Raw genomic sequence first — 23405 nt, 5'->3', positions numbered from 1 at the left:
TTTGCATATGTGCAGGTCACAGTTTATCAACCAACAATATTACATCTATTTTTAGCTCTATCTAAAATTTCTCTGTTATTTTTTCTCATGAGAGTTAAAAGTTTTTAAATAGAGATTAGCTTTAATATACATATATATATATATACATATATGTGTGTGTGTATAGATACATATGTACATGTGTATAAACTTACTCATGTTTACATATATGCACAAGGATTCAGAAAGAGATGTGTGTATGATATATGCATGAGGGTATGATGCATCCATAAATGTTTTTCTTCTAAGAGGATTAACTAGGAAAGTCTGAGGAACTCATGCTAAAATTTAAAGAAAACTTTTTATCTCATCTCCTTTAGCTTGTTATGTAAGACAAAAGAGTTAATGCCATTTTGGAAATTTTTCCCCCCATAGGAATCTTAATGTATACTTTCTTTACTACAGAGATTTTTTAGATATCCTTTTGGTCCTCTTCTCTATATAATTTTAAAGTTTTAAATGTGAATGCCTTCCCTATTCTGATTTAAACCTAATGTCCTTTAAATTACCTTAGTCTCCTGTCCAGTATAGTTTTCCTTATTTTCATAGACATGCTTTCTCTTTTTTGCTAAAATCTTGTTATTCTATTATCAGATGATTGAGAAAACAAAATGATGTTCTTTAATACCACTCAGGAATTATAATTTTAACTTAATTATATCATGTTTTTATCATAAGCTATATCTCCGAATTGAAGTCAGAGATGAAAACTTTACCTGTACTACCAATTATTTCAATCCTCTATTCATGACTTCATCATCCCTAGAGGCACATTTGACTTCAATTCTATTCCTACTTTAGCAAAAAAAAATTGATGTTAATTTGTGTGATGATTCCTGTAATGTCCTCTTATACATGCTGAATATTCAATTAAATATAATACCAATGAAGATTATTAGGCAACCAACCATGGACATTGTGCTAGACACTGAGGGTATTTAAACTTTTTTTTAATTAAGCTTTTGTCTTCAGATTAATAGCATTCTTATTAAATTAACAAAAATGAGCATAACACATTTAGGATATATTTTCATATGAGAAATAAAAGAGATCAGTGAATGATTTGGAAGGGAAGAATCACTTATAATTTGAAGAGATTGGGAAAAGTATCAGATAAAGTAAAATAAGAAATTAGCTTTGAAATAAAAGAGGGATTTTTATAGAAAAAGCTTATATCATTTTGAGATGCATTTATATAGGAAAAAGTAGGATGAAAGGGTTGAATAAATAATAAAGTTTTGCTGAGATATAGAATGCATGCATGAGAAGTATAAAATCAAGCTGAAAAAGTAGGTTTGGGACAAGACAATAGAGAATCCTGAAGCTAAAATAAGATGTTTACATTTTGTTTTTCAGGATATAGAGCATCAGTGAAGAGTGCTGAGAAGAGTCAAAGTATTCAGATGCCATCATGTATGTATAACTCTATAAACAGGAATAAAACATAAATGTTAACTGTGACATGGACAGCAGAAAGGAGACTATATTGGAAAAGAAAGGAACTAAAGACAACGCAACCTTCTGGAATTCAAGCCTGAATGAAGATGTTAGTATGTCAACATAAATAGGGAATTCAAGAATATTCCCAATTTTCCCTGGGAATATTTATTTTAATATGTTAAATAATTGTTCAAAGTCAAGCATATTGACTTTGAAACATGAAGGGTATGTAGTGGTAGATGTTAAAAAACCAACAGTTGAAAATGTAAGACAAGATCTTGGGGACAAGTTGCTGTTAGAAGTAGAGGACTGGAATTTATCTGCATAGTTATGATCAATGAAATTCTGAAAGTAAGAAAAAAAAAAACTCTTCCAATGAAAAGGACAATACAGGTCAGTGCCTTGGTAGACTCTTTACACTTAGAGAGAGGAAGAGAAGGAACATGTAATGGCAGTGAAGAAGTGGAATTCATATTTTGGAAGCTAAAGATGTAGATAAGAGGAAAAAGCAAGGAATGGAAAGCAAGTTCAAATAGCATAAGAATGTCATGGAATAAAGACTAGGAAAAACTGAATTCAACAATTATGTCACTAAGGACTTTGGAAATAGCAGTCCTAGTAGAGATCTAAATGCAAGAGATTGAGCAGAGATTGAGTGATAAAGTGTGAGCAATGAGTAAAGCCTATTCCTAATAAATGTTTCATAGAAAAGGAGAACAGCTATCTGAATCAAAGAAGTGAGTGAATGTGTGCATGTATGTGTATGAATATACATGTAATCATGCAAATATTTATTTTGTGAAGTAGAAAAGATCGGAAAACATTTTGAAATGGAAGGAAAGGGGTCAATAGAAAAAGAGAGGCAGAAAGAGCAGGAAAGAAGTGGATGACCTACAAAGCAAGATTGTAGAGAACCAGAACTCTGGAGAAGCATCCTTGAAATAAGGTTTAACACCTTCAATGGACTTGATAAGAAAATGGTTATCTAGTTTAGCATGTGATTAATAATTCTCTAGTTTAGTACACTGTACTTAGTACTTAATATAATTCTACAAGATTGACACCTATGATGATGTAATTATAATAGAGTATATAAGAGGCAACAAGGACTAGACAAGAGGCATTCCATCTTTGATCAGACTCCTGGTGGTTGTCCTTCATTTCTGCACTGGAGGCCCTCCAGTAAGCTAGCCAGGCTCCAAGTGAAGGAGACAAGAGATAATAAAGAATTTGGATTTTATCCCTGGCTATTCTCGTGGTGATTACGCAGCTGAAATGAAGCCTGGTCCAAAGACCTCCAGAAAGCTTACCAGAACATTACACAAGATGATGAAAAAGACAAGAAGGAAATGTCATGAAATACCTAGACAATAGAAAGTTTGGCTTTGACAAGAAAGTAAACTAGCCTTTCCTTTGAAACTTGAAGAGGCAGTTAGATAGCGCAGTAGATAGAGCTGTGTGACCTTGGGCAAGTCACTTAACCCCAGCCTCAGGGGAAAAAAAAAAGAAACTTGAAAAAAATTATAGAAGATTCAATCAAGTTTTAAGCTATAAGGTCCAATAGGCATATAAGTTCATTTTAAATGACCTTATTCTCTCTGTCCCTTCTCCTCACCCCCCCAAAAAAAAGTAGAAAGTAAACTCCTCTTCTGAGAATGAATATGGCATGGGATAAGGAAGAGAAGAATAAGAATAGTCAATGTGGGGAATATAAATGAGACTAATAATTGATGAATAAAAGACTGCTAGAAAGCCATAAAGGGCCAGTTAAAGTAGGAGAAAAGCTTGATTGTGTCTTATACTTAAATGTCAATATCCAACTTGCTTCATTAACTTGGGAAGGAGAACAGTGACTGAGCTGTTATATGGATTTCCCCAAGAAATGCCAGGTTTGTGGATTAGTGGAATAAAAGTAGCAGAAGTCAAAAGGATTGATCACAAGATTACAGGTTTTAGGCTGGAAAGGACCACAGAGATCTTCTAATTCCTCTCAGGCATTTTATAGATGATGAAACCAAGGTCCATAAAGTTTAAATGACTCATTGAATTGTTAAGTGGCAGAAGCAGGGTGCTGTTATTGTCATAATCATCAAGATTGCACCATGCTGCCTCTTTGAGATTAAAATACAGTAGAAAGTACAGCACTGGAACATTAGAATAACTAACACCAAAGTCAGAATTGACAACCATCTGGAAGTAGTGAGTGCTTCCAAGTATACTCTTCAAGAAAAAGTTGGGTTATCTTTTATTGAATAAGCTAAGGATTGATGGCATAATGATGAGAATTAGAGATTAGGAGATAAGAATACCTGGGTACAAATAGTTCTTTAGATATTTATTATTTGTGTGACTATAGATAAGTCGCCTAAGTTTTCACTATTAACCTCTCAGCCCAAATTTCCTTATTGTTAATATGAGAAAATATATAGTCTGACAGTAAGAATAAAATAAAAAATATGCAGTTGAGAAGAAATAAAATAGTATTTTAAAAAGTGAATAGAACATATAAATGGGTTAAATAAAACTTTATTAAATTGCAATATAGACGCCAGATGAAATTAGCATCATTGATTTTTTAAAATGAGCATGGGGCTAGAAAGCTTCTGAGATCTCTTCCAATTCTTAGTTTTTTTTATTTTATTTTATATTCTTTAACTCAATTAAAAAGTGCTTATTAAGGGGCTTGCCATATCTCAAACACTATGCTAGGCACCAGGAACATAATTTAGAAGTTAGAAAAAAATTTCCTTCAGGGAGCTTATTTTATCAGAATGATGATTTGAAAGTAGCAGGAAGGCTCCAGAAGGATACCAATTCCAGCTCTGTTTTTTTTTTTTTGTTTTTTTTTTAAAGGAACTATCAAGAAAGGGATGGCCATATGAGAAAGAGCTCTGTAAATGAAATCAGGGACACAAGTTCAAATCTTTCCTCAGATGCTTTCCAGTTTTGTGATCCTGGGTCAATCAGTTAACCTCTATTTGTTTCAGTGTCCTCAGCTATAACACAGTAATAATAATAATATCTACCACCAAGGGTTATGGTAAAGATAAAAGTAGATATTTGTGAAATACTTTGCAAACCTTTAAAGTATTATGTAAGTGCTAATTATTATAATAATTATTTTATTATTATAGGTACTATTGCTACGACTCGTTATTTTTATATTATTTCTTCAGAAGGAAATCATCTCAGAACTTATGAATGTGAGGTAGAGAAGAATAAAAAGAACAAAAATACAAAAGGCACCTTATTCAGTCTAGAGCATAGATTCTAATCTCCAGCTGGTGGCAGGACAGGTAAAATTGACAAATGGACACGACTAAATAGGAAGAAGAGGTTGAGAAGAGGTATATGAAAAGGAAGCATGTGCCTTGTTAAATGAGGATACCAAATGGCAGACATCAAGACGCAAATTGGCAAGGTGTACTAGCCATGGTGTAAAGGAGTATTGCAAAGATAGAAATTTAGAAAAAGAACTGGGCTGGGGACTGGTCCTGGGATTCTATGGGTATAATGAAATCTGATATGAGGAAACTCTCAGGTTTGATCTATCTGTGCCATTTATATTTTTGTAGGATTGACCAGAGCTCAGAGATGTTAAGGACTTTATCTTAAAGTACACAGCCAATAAATGTCAGAAGTGGAACTTGCTAATACTTAGCTCTTAAGTGAATTATCTGTGAACCAACCATGCAACCTTTCAGGAAGATGCTCACAGGATTATAACCAATAAGGTTCAAACTGGAATTTCAGGGTGAATTTCAGGGTTTTCACAAAATCATGCATAGCAATTACAGGAGGGTTTTTTGTTTTTAGAATTTTTTTTACCAATTGGAGTGCTTCTAGTTCTATGGGTGAATATGTAAGCACATGGATATAGTTCTATATGGGATACAGATGGAGAGATGGATAAATATTCCCTCCATATATTCACACACATATGTATATGTATGTGCTTGTATACACACACACACACACACACACACACACACACACATATATATATATATATATATATATATATATATATATATATATATATATATATATACACACACACACATAGATACACACTACACACATATAATGTGTATGTATTTCATATGGAAGTTTTCTATAGTTAACAGAGACTTTCCATACCGTGTCTTGAATTGGGAGTCAGATAACTCAAAATAACATTATTTACCTTCAATTTTCTATCAATGCTTATTACAAATCCTGAAGTTTTAGTGCATTTTTCTTTGCTATACAATTTTATGTATCCTACAATATGGAGTTCATTCTAAACTCCATTAAAAGAGGATGTTCCCTATAATTTCCCATAGAGATGAAAATGTCATTCAACCTCTATAGGGTATGTTACTGTTGATGAGCAAAATAAAAAAAAAAAAATACCCAAACAATATTTTGTTCTTCAATATGAGATTTTTACCCTATATAAGAAAGTCAAATGTTGAACATACTGCATATATGCCTTCTATGGAATCTTTGTTATAAATGCAATAACAAAATATTTTCAGATTAGTTCAATGTTTGGGTAAATGTGTTGTTCAAATGCACCAAATAAGTGATAAAATTAAGAAGATACATACCATTATCAAAGTATCTGATGGTCGAATTTCTGGACACACTAGGGTCAAAATTTGCCATTAAAGGAGCTATATACTGTGTGGCTGTTAGCATTCGGTGTACAATTTCCCCTGTATATATAAAACCTGCGAGAATAAAAATAGAAAAAGAGGTAAATAATTTTGTAGACCTATAGGCATCACAACTATAGGTCATCTCTGGAAAATAAATTATATCTAAGACTAAAAATAAGTGAAGATCTGCTTGACTATATTATTTTGGAGCTAATACATCAAATTAGAAGCCAAAGATTGGATTTGGTTTATTATTATCATTTATTATATTATATATCACATAATAATATAATTATGCAAACATATTTATATAATACATGCAAATATACTTATATATGACATAAATATATTTATATATAATCATAAACAATATAATTATTTTCATAAATTTTATTTAATGTATTAATTATTTATGCCATTAATTAATTAAAATACATATAGGATTTATGTTTATTGATTGTTAATATTAATACATATTATTATTAAGTAAACATACTAAAAATTTTAAATAAACAATACAAATAGGAAACAAAGTTTTTAGAGAGATGGTAGTATGATTTTCCTAAAAAATTTACTTGATTGATGCTTACATAGTGCTAAAACCAATTGTGGGCTACATTTCTGTTGTAAACATTAGAAATACTGACCATTTTTCATTATTACTCATATTACTTTAAGAGTAAGATAAATAATTTATATGATATACATTTGTTAATATTAACATCAAACAACACTCAATCTATCCATTTAAAGTATATCATGAACTATATAGCTACAGCTATATAGTTTATTCAAACAATTTATAATTCACAATTAAAAAGTTTGAAAGAATAATGCTAACTAGTACTTTCCTCAAATTACTTAAACTTCATTAGCCCTAAGATATATTTGTAGATAAGATTAAAAAATCACTTTCAGGTCACATAAGCAAGTTGACTTGACTTTCTATTTCCAAACATCCTGTACTACTCCAAAACAAAATTTTAACATGAAAAATAAAGCAATATCAACTGTTTCTAAAATCTAGGACACCTAGAATCCAAAAGAAATTAATAATAGTAATAATAATAATAATAATAATAATAATAATAATAATAATCCTCTAAATACTGGAGCTGATACTTAGCTACATGCTAGCAGACCCAAATACAGGGCTACAAAACCCATAATCCCATTGCCTTCTCACTCTTTCCTGTACTTTAGAGATCCTGGCTCCAGGGATTCAAAAGTTTGCTTGAGCCTCAACAGCCAGATTGGCCAAGACCCTACAGGAACAGATACGGAAAACGCTAACAGCACAATGAAATACGGCCTCTAGATTCAGTAAAAATGAGTCCAAGTCTCTATGAATAAATACTATAAAGTAAAAGCAAATGATAACACCTGAGTCAGAAAGTCCTCTGGAAATTGAAAAGAAGCTGGAAAGGAATTTGGAGCTACACAAATAAGGTGACTGTATTTCCCATACACATTTTGATCCAGAGACGCCATTACTGAATATAACCCCAAGGAAGCCATTGATAAGGATAGAGTGCTCATATATTTTAAAACATCTAAACTCCATTTTTGTGAGGGTTAAAAATGGAAAACAAAATAAATATCCATCAAATGAGGAATGTTTGAACAAATGTTGATACTTGAAAGTAATCAAATATCACTGTGCTATAAGAAATGATGTGGGATGAATGTATACAACCATGGAAATTTCTATATGAACAAATACAAAGTGAAGTAATCAGAAGCAAGAAAACAATATACTCCATAGCAAATCTAACAAAATTACCAAGATCACATCAGGTGCAAAAGAAGAGATGAGAAGATGCCACCAACATATCTCTTCGTGAAGGTAGGAAGTCTACAGGTATTACACAGTACAGACATTTTCAGATATTTTTTCAATGGATTCATTAGTTATTTTGACATTTTTCTTTTTTTCCTCTCTAAAAACATTATTTGCCAAACAGGATGGTCTATATATAAAAAGATACTATGGCAACGTAAGAAATAGGAAATATCAAGAAAATTTTATTTTTAAAATGTAATATATATATATATATATATACACATATATATGTATATATATGTTTATATATATGTCTGATTAAAAAATTATCAGTGCTTCCCTATTCTGGCTAAAAGTGAGCTTAATGTAGATTAACTTGCCAATAAAGTCATCTGAGCATCTTTTCTATAACAATTCCAGCCAACAATCAATTATTCACTTTGTCAATTACCTGTGACAAATATTTAATTTAAAATTGGCTTTTTGCCATCATCTTTTGGGCTACCTGTCATCACTGTCAACTCAGTAAATTTTGCTATCAGTCTAAACTCTAATTAGGAAGCCTATGTCTATTATTGTCTATATGTATGACTTTAATATATGTAATTATATATATATGTATATATATAACTGCAATTTAACTATATGTACACATATAAATATTGAACTTTTAATTGAGATCAATTTCCTTAGGAAGAAAACATTTTCAGCTTAGCCTTTGATTTCAAACTGTGTTGAAAGCATATTCCCTTCACTGACATGGATCAGTAACTTGTCAATAATTTGTCTTCACAATGTCAGACTTCAGCCCAGGTTCAAAATGAATTCAAAACTGGTTCTCTATGCACTAATCTATTTTGCCTCAGTATAATGTGAATGGATATTAATTCTCTGAGTGCACAAAATATACTTTTCCGGTTTCATAATAATCAATTCACCTCTTCTACCTACATTATTGTTACTGATGATTAAAATATTTGTAGAATGTACTGACCTGCTTTATTAGATGATCAGTTCCTCATAACTAGCCATATTTAAATAGAGATTAGATGACCATATTCAGGGATCCTACTGATAAGTAACTGATATTTTCAGAAAGGATAAAACCAGATGATTTTAGAGGATTTTCTCCAACGTGGTGATTCTGTTTTTTTTTTTTTTTTTTTTTTTTGTTTTGTTTTTGTTTTTTTTTTTTTTAATGAAAATAGGTTCTTACATCTGCTTACATCTGGAGGGTATTTAAAAGTTATATAACTTCACATCTGTTATTTTATTTTGCTCTTCTAAACAAAATCATGGCCTGTAATCTGATTTTTATATTTGCATATCACAAACTTCAAGGTGAAATATTTTTGAATAAATTACTTCAGAAGTAGATTATATTTTGTCCATTTCTTAGTTCATTTTACATTTATGGAAAAATCTCTTTTTCCCTTAGTTTCTGTTAAGAAATTATTTTCTTAGTAATTAAAAAAGAGCCACTCGGAGGCAATGTTTCTGAATCCATGATGAGCAATTAGTATGAATTTTAAAGATATTTTAATTTTTGTTCTCTCTTAACCACATCTTTAGAAGGAAGAATCTTTGGGGCTTACATTGAGTTTTTGTATATTTACTATTACGTATGCATGATTGCTTTGAAAATTCCTTCATGGCAGAAGCATCTTTGCTTTTTTAATATCTCCCTAGAGGCTTATATTTCCAGAGTCACACCCCAAATGTTCAAAGACCAGAATCAAATCTTCAAAATGACATTCATGAAAAATAACTACCCTGAGTATTTCTAGGTCATGAATTCTCCTTCCTGTTAATGGCATGCATTTTTAATTTCATATGAAAATGAATGCTACTGAAAGCTAGATATCACATTTATAGATGGGAAGTTTAGAATGAAATTTAGTTCTATTCTAAATAACCCCAGGTAGTTACCTAGCCTAATGCGAATCTCTAATTGGCTGTCAAATGAATTTTTGCAAAAGGTATGAAGCTTAGTTGATGGGAACTTCATCAGAAATAGGGATTGAATGAATTTTCTCCCTCCCCCCTCAGTGGAAACAATTCATGCTTCTAAATAATGTGATGCAAACAAAAAAATCATCTTAGAGCATTTCCTGCTTTAAGAAGCATGGCTATTGCTGAGTCCAGATATTTAATTATCACTGCTAATACTTACAATAAATGGTAAGAGCAAAATTAACTTCTCCTTGAATTGCTTTCTGTATAAATTTGGCAAGACGGGACTCACTACTGTCTGTGACCTACTTTCTGGATTGTAGTCATCATTTATTGCTGTGTCCTTTCGCCAGGCAAGAATTTTCCAGACATACAATTTCCTGAACTACTTATTCCTTCCTTTGTGGGAGGGGTCTGGAAAATTTTCCAAAGTCAGAAAAGAAAGATTTGATGAAATGTAATAATGTCTGTTATGCTGGGTTTTGAACCTTTGTTTATTGCTAGGTGTAAATAAGCTTTAAACTATGTCTTACCAATAATTTTGTTGTTGTTATTGATTGTTGTTTTTTTTTTATTATTATTTCTAAGAGTCCAAGATAAAAAAAGTGCAAAATCCCATGATGACTTTAATGTAATTTTCACAAGACACTATTTTTTTTTTTATCCTTGCTTACAAAAAAGAAAACAGCTATCAAAAATCAGATGAATTTTTAATGGCTGAAAAGTAAAAGCTTTATTGAAGCACTGGATACTTTAACCTAATTGGACTTTAAATATTTAAATATAAAATTCAAATTTTTATGCAGAATCCAAAACCTTATCAGACACTCATATATCAACAAACTTCTTGAGTAATTTCTTTCAGGTATCTTAGGCTTTTATTCATAATAAATTAAATTATGCAATAGGAATAATACTGGATTTACAGTATTAACTGGGTTCTAATTCTCATTCTGTCACCAAGTCTCTGTGATTTTGGACAAGATGTCTAATTTTTAAAAACCCAGGTTGCTTATTCATAAAAAGAGACTGCAGGAGATGATCTGTAAGTGGTTTTTCAGCTGTATAATTATGTAAACAACAGGCAGTCTTTTATCTAAGAAAAAAATGCTTCAACAGGAAGTTGATAAAATTAAGGTAAGTGTTTATTCTTTTTTGTACACAAATTGTTCAATATAAGATTTGTTACTTAGTGTTTGAAAAACCAAGTTGTATAAAGAAGATCCAACTCACTTCCAGTTGATCAATGATGGACAGAAACAACTACACCCAGAGAAGGAACACTGGGAAGTGAATGTAAAGTGTTAGCACTACTGTCTATCTACCCAGGTTACTTATACCTTCGGAATCTAATACTTAACATGCAACAAGAAAATTGGATTTACACACATGTATTGTATCTAGGTTATACTGTAACACATGTAAAATGTATGGGATTGCCTGTCATCAAGGGGAGGGAGTAGAGGGAGGGAGGGGATAATTTGGAAAAATGAATACAAGGGATAATGTTATTAAAAAATTACTCATGCATATGTACTGTCAAAAAAATTTATAATTATAAAATTAATAAAAAAAAAAAAGAAAAACCAAGTTGTCAGTAAATTTAGAAACACATTGAGGACCTACCAATAGCTATTAGTTGATTTTAGGTAATTGATAGTTGATGAAAAGATAATTAACCGCATATTCTTAGCTAGAGTCTTGTGAATTTATTCTATACAATTCATTTCCTTTTTAAACCTATGTTTTTTTTTTTTTTGTTTTGTTTTTAATTTTGTATATTTAAAAGTTTTCATCTGAACTTTCCATAGCCTTCACCAGACTGGGTCTATTCCCAAAAAAAAAAAAAAAAAAAAAAAAAATTACAAATCCTTATTGGTATATTTTCCACCTTATACAGGTGCCCACTAAGGACTATGCCCATGGCTGAGTGTGTGAACCCAGAGGTTGATATACAAGCGTTTATTAAGTACTTCTTACATACTAAATATTGTATTAGGTGTTAAAGATACATACAACAAAGTGAAACAGACCTCTTGAGAACTATATAATAAGGGGCAGCTAGGTAGACAGAGCATCAGTCTCAGGGGAGGAAGGAGGGAAGGAGGCAGGAATTCATTTATAACAGTTTCTCTCTTGCCTGTATAGATTATTAACTTTAGCTTCCTGAATCATATAGACCTCTAAGCCTCATTGTTTTTATTTTTTTTCATATGTACAGTGAGGGCATTTATACTCCTTATTGCCCTGCTTTACCTAGAGAAGTGCATGATAATAGATGAATGAAATATATGTAAGCTATAGATATATATTTGAATGATATAATTGCTTACATTTATATAAGACTTTTAAGCTTTTCAATGTGATTTACATGGATTATGTCAGGTTGTAATTTATATGTTTACTTAGCTTACTCTTTTCTGACAACACACATGGGAAATAAGGGCTAAGCCCACCTTAGATACTGACATCCTACCGGGGACCTCCCATTTTAACACTAGAACTCGGCAGCCATGTTTGACCCTAGACAAAAATGTTTGTGATTGTTGTTAATCTATTCCAAAGGAGATGCATCACACTTCTGCTTGCATCTCATCTTGATTTCTGCTTCTAGTGACTACTTTTAAGGCTCGGCAATTAACCAAACAACCAATACAACTCACAGGGAAACTTCCTTTCCATCTGTTCTACCAAAGTACCTACACTTGGAATTCTTGATTTAATAAAACCCTCCTCACTAGTTTGAGAGAATAATGAGTTTATAAAACATCATCCTCTGTTTATTACAAACAGTTGCTTCATTTTATAGCAAGTGTCATGCTGTAAAGGGTGAGCATGTAGAGCCTGTAATTGGCTGTGAACCATCCTGTGAAATTTTAATGTTGAAGTGGCTAAAAAAAAATGCACTGAATCATCTTTCCCTTAAGGTTCTGACCCAAGAGGGAAGAGGGAAGAGCTGCCCGATTTTACTGGCATGACATTAAATGCTGAAAACCAGATGAAGCGCCTGTGTTGTAAAGCACAAGAAAACATCTCGGGATTTTTTTTTTCTTTATATCTATGAACCCTAAAAAAAACTTCATAGATCTGCAAAGGTGATTTTCTTCTTCTACATACCACAATTTAGGAAAAAAATCTTCCTCTTCTTGTTCTTGGGTCTACTGTTGATCGGATGTGAGAATGAGAAACTCTTTCACTTATAAGGAAAGGAAGCATTTTATGGATTTTCAATCCTTTCTTGTTCAAAATTAGTGACAGAAAAACTTCAGGAATCTTATAGATGACATTTTTTTTGTCTTGCTGTATTTTACACAGATATAATTTCAGGAAGCAGCTAAGATCATACATGCACACACACACACACACACACACACACACACACACACACAGAGTGCAAAGCATGAGCCAAATGCTTACTGTTTATAATTTAGTCAGTCTGCTAAGCAAAACCATATGTTGCAATGATTGCTAATTTGAAAATTAAAATGCTTCGGTAAGTTGTCTGGCAAAGTAACTGTCTGCCAGTAGTGACTATACAATGAGAGGTTTCACATAACAGAGGTTTCCACTGGGCAGAGTTTTGTTGTCAGTGGAATGCACAGCTCATTGGGAAATTCCCTGGATGTATTGTAATATATAAACTGTTAGTTTAAAAAACACACACACATTCAAAGGTTCTGAAGCCAATAAGACCAAGAAAGGAACTGTATTCTTGTGGGAAAAGGAAAAGGAGCACTATTGGTGGTGGTAGTGGTGGTGGTGATGGAAATTCAGTACAATTTCATTAACTATATTTGTTGGCCTTCATATTTCAAATGTACAAATAAATACAAATACTGTATAGGAATATATAATAAATGTATAAGATGATTTTTGACTTTCATCTTATAACCTCAGTAGGAATTATATTTGTGAAAAACCTCACCTGGAATTCATTTAATTAATATCTTCATCATGCATAGATAACAAAAATTAAATCGGCAATATGAAGAAGATATTATTAACTTTTTAAAGGATGGCTTTTTCCCTTAAACTCCTAAACTTCTTCCTTCTAGGAATGGTAGAGGAGTTATTTTCAGATATGTTCTATAAAATACATAGTATTACATTTTTTAGAAAAATAAATAGAAAAGGTCTCCCCTTCTTATGCAGGAATACCCTTATAATGTACTTGAAGAATTTGGTGTGCAGAATTTCATTCTACTAAATTCAACTCACTCTACCCTCATTCCAGTTTAGGTCCCTATCCTTTTGCATGAGTTCAGAACTCATGTATATTTTCCCCTTCTTTCCATTAGTATATTGAAAATCCTGGATAAGATTTATATTTGGCCACCTATCTTCCAACTATTCTCTGTGGGTCTTGTATACATCTAATAAATGCACATAATCTCCCTTGACAGATTATAAGATTCTTTGAGTGGATGGACTATATTAAATATTTAATGATGTATCCTCAACACTTAACACAGAGCCTAGAATATAATAGGTATTTTAAAGTGTTTACTGCTTAACAGAGAAGAAATACAATCATACCTATAATTTTCTAACAATTAATCAGCATTTATTAAATACTAACTCTGTGTCACTGTACTAGCTACTGGGATAAAGCCAAAAAGAAACCTTCTTCAACAGGTATAGTTGGTAGAGACACATATACACACATACACTATCTATTTATATACACATATAAATAAATTTGCTTTCTTTGTATATGTAGGTATATTCATGTGCACATACATGTGCATTATGCATGCATATACACATGCATACCTATATATAAATATATATATATATGTATATATATACACACACACACAATAAATACAAAATTTTTTGTTGGGGAGAGACAGCACCTTAATTAATGAGGAAAGGTTATATGTCATACAGATAAAATCAATTTTCAAGAAAACAGGATTGCAAAAAGAAAAGAAAGAAACCAGACATTTAAGACAGATTAGGAAAAGGCAAAAAAGCGGGAAATTCAGAGGCACATAAGCTTAACAGTAAAAATAGATTGGCTGGAATGAAGACTCCACAAATTTAATAATCAGATCAGGGAGATAAGATTAGATCCAGGAGTAAAGGATTTTAAAAGCTGAAAAAATGTTTGGATATAATCAGAGAAGTAATAGAGAATGGAATTTATCGAGGAGAGTGTTATGTCTAAAGCATTTTAGCAACTAAGTGAGAGGTAGATCATCAGATAGAGGAGAAACTTGAGAAAGGAAGATCAATAAGAAGGCTATTCCAGTTGCTTAGATGAAAAGGGTGCAATCTTGATATAAGTTGGTAGCTATATTGACAAGATAGAAATAGGTACCAGAAACTTTGTGATAAGATTAAGCAACACATTAGATGTATGGGATGAGGTAAGTAGAAGTCAAGGACAACTCCAAGGTTGCCTACATCATGACTGGAGAGATCATGTTGACTTTAACAAAGATAAGAAATTAGAAGTTAGGAGAATGTCAGGCAAAATATTGAGTTCTAACTCACCAACATGAAGAGAGTACAGATTCATTGAGTAGTTGCTTATTATTGTAAGGAAAACCCCAAAAGTGCTAAAGTATAGGATGATCTCCAGCCATTCTGGAGAGCCATTTGGAACTATGCTCAAAAAGTTATCAAACTGTGCCTACCCTTTGACCCAGCAGTGTTGCTACTGGTTTGTATCCCAAAGAGATCTTAAAGAAGGGAAAAGGACCTGTATGTGCAAAAATGTTTGTGGCAGCCTTCTTTGTGGTGGCCAGAAACTGGAAACTGAGTGGATGCCCATCAATTGGAGAATGGCTGAATAAATTGTGGTATATGAATATTATGGAATATTATTGTTCTGTAAGAAATGACCAACAGGATGATTTCAGAAAGGCCTGGAGAGACTTACGTGAACTGATGCTGAGTGAAATGAGCAGGACCAGGAGATCATTATATACTTCAACAACAATACTACATGATGATCAATTCTGATGAACATGGCCCTCTCCAACAATGAGATGAACCAAATCAGTTCCAATAGAGCAATAATGAACTGAACCAGCCACACTCAGCTCAAGAACTCTGGGAGATGACTATGCACCACTACCTAGAATTTCCAATCCCTCTAATTTTGTCTGCCTGCATTTTGGATTTCCTTCACAGGCTAAATGTACACTATTTCAAAGTCCGATTCTTTTTGTTCAGCAAAACAACTGTTCGGTCATGTATACATATATTGTATTTAATTTATACTCTAATATATTTAACATGTATTGGTCAACCTGCCATCTGGGGAGGGGAGGAGGGGAAAAATTGGAACAAATGGTTTGGCAATTGTCATTGTTGTCAAATTACCCATGCAAATATCTGGTAAATAAAAACTATTAGATATGAAAACAATAGTAAAGTTAGTTTTGGGCTTCTTAATGTGAGACTCATGAACTTAAAAAAAAAAAAGTATAGGATGATCTGAAACAAATGATGAAAGTTAAGATAAGAAAAAGATGTATGCTTTATGGACTTACTGTGCATGACAGAATAACATATGGAGAAAGGCAGAATTATTCAATTCCATTTTTTTTTCTTTGCAGGGAGAGTAAAAAGTAGAGAGACTGGAGAGGAGAGAATAAAAATGGCTAGGTAAGAGTTGTAAACCTTGTTTAGTATGGAGGCTAAAGTAAAGACTTGGATACATTTCATCAGTTAACAGTTCCATATGAATATGTATCACTTTTTCAGGTACTGAATATCCTAGTAAATTGAATGGATGAGTAACCTGTCAAAGATCTTTAAGAGATCAGAGACTGGAGATGTATAGCAGGATTACAGAAAAATGGGCAAATATCCTAAGTTTCACAAAAAAGAAAATATTAGAATCTGCGAATCAAAACCCATTAAGCTTGAATTAAGTTCTTTCCAAAGTCCTAGACCATACATTAAAGTTATGGTTAATGAATATTTATTTAGAAAGGGAAATTGTCATCAGTAAGATGCAGGTAGGCTCTATGAAGGATAGATTCTGCCTTACTATATTCCCTTTATTGACAGGGCTATAAAAATGTAGATCAGGGAAATACAGTACATATTTTCTGCTTAGGGTTTAACAACAGATTTGATAAAGTCAATCAATCCATTCTTATGGGGAAAATGTTGGGCTATGGATAGCAACTTAGCAACTATAGATAGCTCCAGAAGAGAGCAGTACAGTGATACAGAGATGAAATCTGTTGAATAACTAGTTTCAAAGAGGAGTCATTAATGACAGACTCGTGAACTTTTGTGGAAGTGTCTGGTAAAGCACACCAGGGACTTAGGCTTCAGGTTGTGATATTTAACATTTTTTTCAATGACTTGGGTAAATGTTTAGTTGGTATGTGAAGTCATGTATTTATTTATTTTTACTTTATTTATAATATTAATTTGTAATATCATATGTTATATAATAAATAATGTAAATTTTGTAATAATACATTTTAAAAATATGATTGAATAATTATTATTCGAAAAAAAAAAGGAAAGAAAAGAAACTCTACTGGATAAATGAACAAATGGCCAAAAGATAGCCCAGAACCTACATTTGATCACCTTTCCAGAATATTAGAGAAAATTGTTATTAATTTCATTCTTCAAAATTAATAATAAAAAAACAGTCAATGGAGAAAAATAAATCTGAAGATAGCTTGATAGAAGATTAAATTAAGTCAGATTATCCCTTATCCAAAGGCATTGAAAGAGTAAATGGAAGCACAGGAAAACAGTAACAACAATTAACAATGAAATGGAATAGATCTTCCTATATATTTGTAATTATCTAGTTTCTTCACTAGTAATCACAGAATTACCGCTTTAAGAGAGAAAAAAAAAATCAACAACATCTGGACAAAGAGTCTGGACCTGACTAAATCCATATCTAGAAAATGTAGGCTTGGAAAGCATTCAGAGAATTATTTTTTAGATGTCTGAAAGTTTAAAAAAGTGAAATTGTATTAATACTATTAAAAAAGGGAGAACAAGATAGAATTTATAGCTAACCACCACAGACCAACTTTTTCCTTTCTATAAAATCTGTAAGAGAAAGATCTTTGAAGCTAATGAGTTTATACTTTACAAAAATATGAGAGAAAATAGCTGACATTTCATATTTTTTTCTCTTAGCAAACCCTATCTTCATATGAACAAAACTGAAAAGCTATAAAATAGATAGAAAAGATTATTTTGTGCTTATATTGGTTGATTAATAAATAGCCCAACAATGTTTGACACAAGAGAAAAAACTGAGCCCTAAAAGCTTTTTCTCTAGCTCAATGGTTTCCATGTACACAATTAGATCATGTAGACTCTTTGATGAATAAAACCACAATAATAATAATTTTGTTCAATGATTCTCTACCAATATTAAATGGAGCATAAAATAGGGAGATAACTGCTTTCCAAATGTGATTGTCACTATCATGGAGTATTGCCTAAGCAGATTTCAAGTGGAAGAAAGGATTTCCATAGAAAAGAAACTCCCCAGATGCTATAAATTATAGGTACCATTTTATTTTCTGTTTAAAAGAGGATTCTGAGGGACTACTTCATTGAGATCTGTTACAATATATAAGAGATATATTTTGCATTTCTCATAGGAAAACTTTAAGACATAATTCATATACTGCCTTATTGTATGCCATACACTTGAATAGAATGGACTGAATATATCAGCATATCACCTTTGGACAGATATTAGAGATAGAAAATAAGCTGAGACCAGATTCAAATGGTAGGAGAATGATTGAGAGCATATTTAAGAAATAATCTCAGCTTTCAATGGTGCCTTGCTTAAATTTGAAGCTTGCTTCAGTTTTATGGGGACAAAGAATTGGAAATTTAGGAGAATGCCTCTTTATTGGAAAATGACTGAACAAACTATGATATCTGAATATAATGGAATAATTATGTTCCAACAAAAAAAAATGATGATCAAGCAGATTTTTAAAATAATTTTGGAAAGACTTAGATGAACTGATGCTGAGTAAAGTGAGCAAAACCAGAAGAATATTATACCCAGTATGAACAACATTGTGTGATGATCAACTTTGATAGATTCTTCTCAGTAACAGAATAATTTAAGAAAATTCCTAAAAATATTATGGAAAATGCTATCAACATCCAGAGAAATAACTATGGAATCTCAATGCAGATCAAAGCATACTATTTTCATTTTTTTTTTTGTCTAATGTAGAAATGTGTTTAATTTGATTATACATCATAATAAAGAAACTCCAAGTTTTTCCTTTCCACCAGACTACTGTGTGAATTCATATATTTTACCAAAAATATATATCTGTGAAAGAAATCACTAAGAGTCTATCCTTCATATCTGAAATAAGTTTATTCCTTGAATATTTATTAATTAACTACATACTATAAACAGGACAAGGAGATTGACAGAAATGTGTAAAATCTTAATATTCTTCAGCAAAGATTTTTTAAGTTGATAAATGATTCTGTATATTTGAAATTGAACAACTTTAAGTTGTGGTTTGTTCATTTCACATCGGAATTTTGTTATCTCGAATAGGGCTGTTGTAAATTTGAAATACATGAAATTGAATATTGATTTTAACACTTTATCCTCTTAATAAACTCTGATTCCTCTATTATAATTTTTCCTTTTATGAGAAGCTGTTTGAGATTGTATTTCCTTGATTTTGAAAGATGCTTTAATTAAACAAATATGCAACAAGATCACTTTACAGTATACATGATATGGTATTATTTTGAAAATAGTATACATAGTTATATCTATTTTTCAATCTTTGTATGGTCAGATTTTAATATTATCATAACTACTTAAATTTCTTTTCAGGTTTTATGGTTTTATTGTCTTTCCTTCCCTAAAGGAAAAGTAAATTTTTTTTCCTGTTCAAAATATGAACATGATTTCCAAAAGGACATGATGTTTGAGATTTATGGAAAAGGATTGTAGGTAGAAATATAGGCAGATATATAAGTAGATATTTCTACCATTTTAAATCCCTCATTTTCTATAAAACACAAGCACTACTTTTCCTTCACCTCCAATTTAACCTTTATACATCAAGTAAATACGCAATTGTTTAGAATGTGGTTCCCTTATTAGATTTTGAGTTTTCTGAGAGAAACTGATTTTTGTTTGTTTTGTTATTTTTTTGTCGTTGTTTTTGCTTTGTTTTGTTCTTCATGTGTTTGTTTTGCCTTTCTTCATACGCTCAGCACTAACCATAGTACCTGGAACCTAGTAAGTACTTAATAAGTGGCTGTAGACATGATTACTGCTTACCTTCCTGATCCCTCAAATGATTATGACTTTGATTTTACCCTTAAGAACAAAACCAAACCAACCTGTGTAAGTTTTATGTGCATTTTTATTTTATATATGTGTGTGTGATTTTTTTCAGTCTTGACTCTTGTGTTGTGTTATGACTATTGTGCATAGTTTGTGATCCATAGAGCTTAATAATCCACCCAATTGTTGTCCTCTGGATTTTTATTTGTAATTTTATCTGATTCTTTGTGGCCTCGTTTGATGTTATCTTGGCAAAGATATTGAACTAGTTTGCCATTCACTTCTTCAGCTCATTTTACAGATGAGAAAACTGAGGTAAACAGAGTTAAATGCCTAGGATCGCAAAGCCAATAAGTATCTGATGCCAGATTTGAACGCAGGAAGATGAGTCTTCTTGATTCTAGGTCTGACATTCTATCCATTTGACCATTTTGTTGCCCTGCCCTTTTACATGACGATAGATATACATATACATACACATGTATATGTAAATATGTATCTGTCTATCCACATATACATCATCCTCTCCTAAGAGGAGATCCATTCTGAATTGGATCTCTTGCAACCACTATCAAGTGGCTCCCCTGTATTCCAACAGCTCTCCCATGGATTCTCACAGGTAGGCATATATTGGATTGAATATATATTTCTACCTTTTTTTAACATGTATTACACTACTTGATTTCAGACAAATTCTGTCAGACTAGTTGCTATTTAATTTCTGCCTTTTTTATCCCCAGACACTAGCACAATGCCAATTAGTAGGAGCAGGTGCTCCAAAAGACAATGGAGAGAAGGGTTCTAAAGAAGAATAGATGTAAATGTACAGATCAGTGGATCACAACTCATTATGTAAAGTTTCTTCCCATTGTACACATGACCAGGAAAGCATATGAGTTAGTAATACAATAAGAATGAAAGTAGTCACAATATTAGCCATTGAATACTAAAATACCAATAAGAAGGGCTTTGGCGTGTTATAAATATTTTGTCTTGAGGACATGGATGAGAATAATAAAGACATAATTAGGTTGCTATTTGCTCTACAGGAGGGGAGAACATATTCCCAAAGAAGATCAGGGATCATCTAAGTGCTGAATTAAATACACAGAGAGAGACAACAGGACCATAACACCACCATAGTGAAAATAGGATACTTTGGAGGCAAAGGGCCAGATTGTTATCACTAACTTTGCTCCTTATTCTGCTTTTGAAGATGATCAAGTTACTTAACCCTTAACAACCTCAGTTTCACAATAAAAATGGGTTTTGGATTTATATGATGCCTAATATTCCTTCTGACTTTGATTTTTAGGCTCTTTATGCCCAATTTTTTTTAAAACAAAAAAAGCTGTTTCAGAATGATGTCCTTTTATTTTTTTAGAGAAGATTTAGGTAGAATATAAATGCTTCTATCATTGTTAATAAATAGAATTGAATATGCTCATTTTGGACATCGGCAGTGGGACAGAGAAATAGAGGAGTAATTGACTAGCATTAATTAGATTAAATTTCAAACATTTCATGTTGGATTTTGACCAGGGCTTCTTAAACATTTTCCACTCACAAATCCCTTTTTTGGAAGAAATTTTTACATGAGCCCAGAAAAATAACTATATAAATCAAATATTAACTGATAACATAATTGCATGACCCTCATATTAATTATGGGGTGGCGAACCATAGTTTAGAAGCTTTGTCATAGACTATACTTTTATATGGTATAAAATACTGAACAAAGCTTTTCAGGCTAATAAAATACTGAGGCAATGTCTATTACCATGAAGTAACTTGAATTGGAGATTAGTGGAGAGACTATCAATTTAAATTTGAATCCTATTTTTATAAAATGTTATCTTTCTTTATGCATAAATACACATAAGCACATGTATTTAAGATAGGTGTTTTACCTGATTTCAATTTTTAAAAAATACGTATACATACAAAAGCAAGAAGCATGCTCTTCTTCTCAACAAACATGTTTGAGAAAACATTTAGATGTATAAAATTTGAATGGAAAACTGAATGGTACAGGCACTCTAAATAACAAAAATTACTATGGAAAAATTTGTTTCATGAATTAGCATTAGGAGGGATTTTGGAAATTATCCAGTCTAGTCCTCTGATGTTGGAGATAAGGAAATTGAGACTCAGAATAATTAAGTTACTTGCCCAGGTGATGAAGTTAAGTGAGAGAGCTAGGATTTTTCACTTCAAATCTAGAAATGCATTAACTTCATTAAGCTTGGTGGGATTGAGAAGGAGAAGATAAATGGCTTACAGATAGTACAGAAAAGGTCTTTACATTAGAAGCTATAGAGTAAGTACTCAGATGACCACACACATATACATATTCATATTCTCTCTCTCTCTCTCTCTCTCTCTCTCTCTCTCTCTCTCTCTCTCTCTCTCTCTCTCTCTCTCTCTCCCCCCCAGATCTCTCTCAGTCATTTTCTTGCTTTTTCACTCTCTCTCACTCACTCTCTCACTCATTCTCACTCACTCTCTCTTTCTCTAAAACAAAATTCCATACAATTACAAAGAGGGAGGAAGAATAGCAGCAGCAATATTAGGTGACATACTAGAATTTAGTCTCATATTCTCTTTAAGAGAAGTTTGATTTTTCTACTGCCTCAGGTTTTTTTGCTCCAATTAAATCTTGAATACTTTACCAGCTCACCAAAAACAAGAATAATTAGGGAAACAAAAACAAGAACAAAGAAATTTTCCTCACTGGAATGACTCATTTTGCAGTTCAATGAGATGTGCATTTGGCCTAGTTCCAAAACCATTCAGTTGCAAGGGGGGAAAAAGCATGTAGAAAAACAACAAAAAGGTAGTATAATAATACCATGTGCCCAAGACAACCAGATGGAGCTGAAAGGATCATTAATTTAAGCCTTCTTTCTTATTTAGGGAAAAAATGAATCATAGGGCTACCTTGCATTAATCTTCTATAGAGTCCAAATTTTTGAGTAGCAAGAGAATTTACAGATTACCTAATTCAACTTAGTTATTTGGCAGAAGAAAACGAGGTCTACATATGCTATAGAACATTTAAATTTAGAATACTGAAATTTAAAAGTTTATAAGTAAATAAGAAAAAGAATGTACTTTTGCTGCAATGATTTCTGTTGTCTTCTAAAAAAAAATATAAAAGTTACCAAGTCTTTTACAAAAAGATGTTTTAGGGTAAATTTTCTTTTATTTTTAAAGTGACACAAAAAAGGGCAGTACCAAAATCCATTTGAAGCTCTAA

At 31.8% G+C, this 23405-nt stretch overlaps 1 protein-coding gene across 2 annotated transcripts in view; it reads right to left on the bottom strand.

Moving 5' to 3' along the window:
* PLXDC2 (plexin domain containing 2) overlaps nt 1–23405 on the bottom strand; it is a 463969-nt gene that overhangs the window by 141617 nt on the left and 298947 nt on the right. For both annotated transcript variants that reach the window (XM_074266811.1, XM_074266812.1), the window contains exon 5: nt 6072–6194. In XM_074266811.1, the coding sequence (XP_074122912.1) occupies nt 6072–6194 (123 nt within the window). The remainder of the gene's footprint in view (nt 1–6071; nt 6195–23405) is intronic.

The sequence above is a fragment of the Sminthopsis crassicaudata genome, chromosome 5, assembly GCF_048593235.1.
Source record: "Sminthopsis crassicaudata isolate SCR6 chromosome 5, ASM4859323v1, whole genome shotgun sequence".
In the NCBI taxonomy this organism is placed as follows: Eukaryota; Metazoa; Chordata; class Mammalia; order Dasyuromorphia; family Dasyuridae; genus Sminthopsis; species Sminthopsis crassicaudata.
Note: the sequence above shows the minus strand (reverse complement) of the source record. Positions and strands in the feature narration are given on the sequence as shown.